The following is a 3,544-nucleotide window of genomic DNA, read 5'->3' as shown; positions in this document are numbered from 1 at the left end:
AGAACTATGGGGGCCCTTAGTGTCCTTTAGCAGGCTGCCTGCAGCGGGGCCAGCATCTTCCATCAGGCCCTACTTGCTAGGGCGTTCCCCACTTTCTCGTACTGCAGCAAGCCAGGAAGCCTCCTTCAACTGCAGGGCCTTTGGGGGCACTGCTTGTGCAAAGTACAGCAGGCCATTTCAGCGACATTTTTTAAGCATGAATACAAAGAATTCCTATGTGGCTAATTGTTTTTAAGCCCCTGAATTGCCTCTGATCTGTAGGGAACACTTAGTTTGTTCACCCGTCACATATATGATATCATCCTTTGTATTTTCCCAAGTAGTGGATACATACGGCCTCTCCCCTCCCAGGTGTTCTGGCTTAATTTTGGAACATTTATCTCACCTCCATGTTTCTGGGTTCAAAATCCTTGGATCCACCTGAAGACGAATATACTTGAAAATCAACTTGCATCTGAATTATGCACATACAGAGTTTCCTTTCCTCGTCTTTATTTCCTTAGCAATATAGCCTAATTGCTGTTTATATAGTGCTTACATTGTATTATGGGCTTTAGGTAATTTATGATATTTGAAATAGAGGTAGAGTTTAGGGTCATTGTAGACTCCCTTCCAGACATCAGCAGTAATGCAAATGCTATTAATCACACATTTTTCAGTTTGCAAGTGCCTACAATAATCATGTTTATGCTGGACTGAGGACTGCTGAATTGCAGTAGCATTATTTCAGGGAAGGAGTTTTGTAGAGTGCTATAATTCTAGCACTTAGGAAGCTGAGGTAGGAGGATCATCATGAGTTTGAGGCCAGCATGGGCTACTCAGTGAGTTCAAGGCCAACCTGAACTATACAGCAAGACTATCTTTATTTTTATTTTTATTTTGTATTTTTAGGGAAGGGTCTACAGGGTTTTAAGGGTCTCACTACTAGATTGGACTTGTAGTGATCTGCCTGTTTACAGCCTCCCAAGGGCTGGGATTACAGCTGCGCACTGCCAAGCGCAGTCTCAGTGTGCCCTGGGGGTGGGCCAGCACGGCAGGCCCGGGGATCAAACCCCCAGCCCTTGTACCTTGCTTGCAGGTGCTTTAATCTGCTGAGCTATTTGGCTGTCCCCTAAGACTCTGTCTTTAAAAAAACCCAGCAATCTGGAAGGGCTGGCACGTTAACTCAGCAGACTAAGTACCTGCTTAGGCTAGTGCAGTGACTGGGGTTGATCCCTGGTACCGCATGCCATGCTGGCCCCACCTATGGCGTGGTGAGCTGGCCAAGACTGGGCGGGGTGGTGCGCTTCTGTAACCCCAGCACCGGGGAGGCTGAAAGCAGGAGAATTACTATGCGTCTGAGCTGAGTAGTGAGACCCTGTACAAAGTTTTTTTTAAAAAAGTGGTGTAAACCTTAATTATAAAATACACTGTTGCTAAGAAATGTTAATTTTTCTTTGAAAAAGTGCTACAGTATGGATGCAAGATTACCGTAAAGTTTTAATTTTCTGTTTAAAAAATGTGGCGCACAATAAAAAAGCAAAATAAAGCAAGGCATGCCCATATATAGGCAATGAAAAAGCATAATAGAGCCTTGCATTCCTGCATAAGGAGTGTGCACATAGAGGTATGTGTAAGTGCTGTACCACTGTACAATGGAGACTTGGGCGTGTGGTCGTCTGGCCATCTAAAATGAGCCCTAGAAAAACCCTCGTGGCTGCAAAGGAATAACTGGCCTGTATGAAATGTGAAATAGAAAAAAAAAAAAAAAAAAGAAAAAATAAAAAAAAGAAATGTGAAATAGATCTATGGCATAATTAGTTTTCTCAGAGGAGGAGATTGTAAATATTCCATCACACAACCTAGCAGTCACTGGCTACTGTTGTCTTGCAGACAGTATTAGTTTTTCTGGTAAAACATTGATACTAGATTTGTATTCTGAACCAGCAGATCCAGCCTTACTGCTGAGTGTGTAAAGCTCTCCTCTGTTGGATTTGTGCCTGGAGGGCGAAAATAAATTCAATCTCTGGGTCTTTCTGTGGCACACACGCACACACAAACACACACACCCCATTAGCATTACACTGGTTATGGATCTCATGAACATTAGAGTAAATAAGCAGGTATACAGTATATTACTGAAATTTACCGGGGTGGGTTAGTATTAGGAAAAAGGTTGAAAGGGCTACACTACACTTTGGAGTGATGATGAAAAATATGTGCAAAGATGGCACTGGATTCAAGAAGGATAGAATGGATACCCAGGGCAGATATTCTAATAAATCAGGCTTCTTCAGCTTCAGTGAAATTTTATGTACAAATAAGCAGATGTTACTGTTACTGTGAATATCTAGCGAACTACCTGAGGCCTAAGAAGGTTTCTTTAGCCCATAGTTCTGGCTCAGTGCTCGTGCCCACACCTCATGGCACTCTGGATAGAGACTTCTGGCTGTGTCCCCTTGGGATAGACAGAGTAGCAGTGGGAGTGTGGGTGAGAGGGAGAGAGTTCAGAGAAAACCCAGACGGAACCAGGGGCTCCTGCATAACTGTAAGCTCTCTGGATAGCAGCTGTCCTAGCCTGTAGGGTAGGTAGCACCCCTAAAATTAGGTGTCCCAATTAGGTCCACCACTGCCATACTGCATCAGACCTCTACTACTGAATCCTCAGTGACAAAACGTATTCAAAAAATGGTCCTTTCAGCCCCTTATTTTTGTTCAATGCCTGTGTAGAAGGCATGATTTTCAAGCACATGTGTCATTTAGTTTAGCACAGTGTTACGATGGGCATCCTTGGTCTAAAACCATCAGAACTTTGAAATATCTGTGTGCTGTTGTATTAAGGTTTCTGGTCTATCTTATCATCATAAAAATATTACTTTTGCATTAAGTACACATCGGTGTCTTGTCAATATAAGGTGATTTTGGGTGTCAGTTCATATTCATAAAAAACCCAATAAAGTCTACAGTTGCTCTTGAAAGCCAAAAAGAGGAGAGAAAAAGCATTTCCGATGGAGTGTTATGTTGACGACATCAATTTCTCTGTCCTTGAAGGCATGTATTTAGTTTCCAAGTATGTGCGGAAGAACACAGACAGTGTGGTGATCTTCTCGGGAGAAGGATCAGATGAGCTGACGCAGGGCTACATATATTTCCACAAGGTGAGCACTCCTAAGTGAGGGCGCGTCTGTGGCAGACGAAGAAGAGGCTGAGTTATGACACAGTTTTCTGTCACCTGTCACCTCAGGAAACAGTGGCAGTTTGGGGATCTTACACGTTTACACAGTGAAGAAATCTAGTAATGTGTGCCTATTATTTCTTCTGTGGAGAAAGAATCCTAACAGGCTCACAATACTCTTTCTTGACCCTTAGTGAAATGTATGATCCCCGCTGTTTCTTCACCCCTGCAGCCCTGCAGCCCTTGCCCAACCATTGTGGCCATTTTGTTGCCCTGCTGGCCAGGGCTGGGCTGTGGAGAAGGTCGTGTGTGCGTGGCCCAGGGCTGTCCAGGCCTCTGCTCTGTCCCCAGCCTTGTGCCATCTGCCTTACCGTCTGTAGTGTGGCATGC

At 44.0% G+C, this 3,544-nt stretch overlaps 1 protein-coding gene across 1 annotated transcript in view; it reads left to right on the top strand.

Annotated features, from left to right (window-relative positions):
• Nucleotides 1-3,544, top strand: part of LOC101592514 (asparagine synthetase [glutamine-hydrolyzing]-like) — an 11,438-nt gene that overhangs the window by 5,096 nt on the left and 2,798 nt on the right. Inside the window, exons 4-5 of the mRNA XM_023705974.1 lie at nucleotides 2,946-3,151; nucleotides 3,349-3,410. Coding sequence (XP_023561742.1) covers nucleotides 2,946-3,151; nucleotides 3,349-3,410 — 268 coding nt within the window. The remainder of the gene's footprint in view (nucleotides 1-2,945; nucleotides 3,152-3,348; nucleotides 3,411-3,544) is intronic.

The sequence above is a fragment of the Octodon degus genome, unplaced genomic scaffold, assembly GCF_000260255.1.
Source record: "Octodon degus isolate 3935 unplaced genomic scaffold, OctDeg1.0 scaffold00234, whole genome shotgun sequence".
Lineage (NCBI taxonomy): Eukaryota > Metazoa > Chordata > Mammalia > Rodentia > Octodontidae > Octodon > Octodon degus.
The sequence above is the reverse complement of the archived record's forward strand: the minus strand, read 5'-3'. Positions and strand labels throughout refer to the sequence as shown.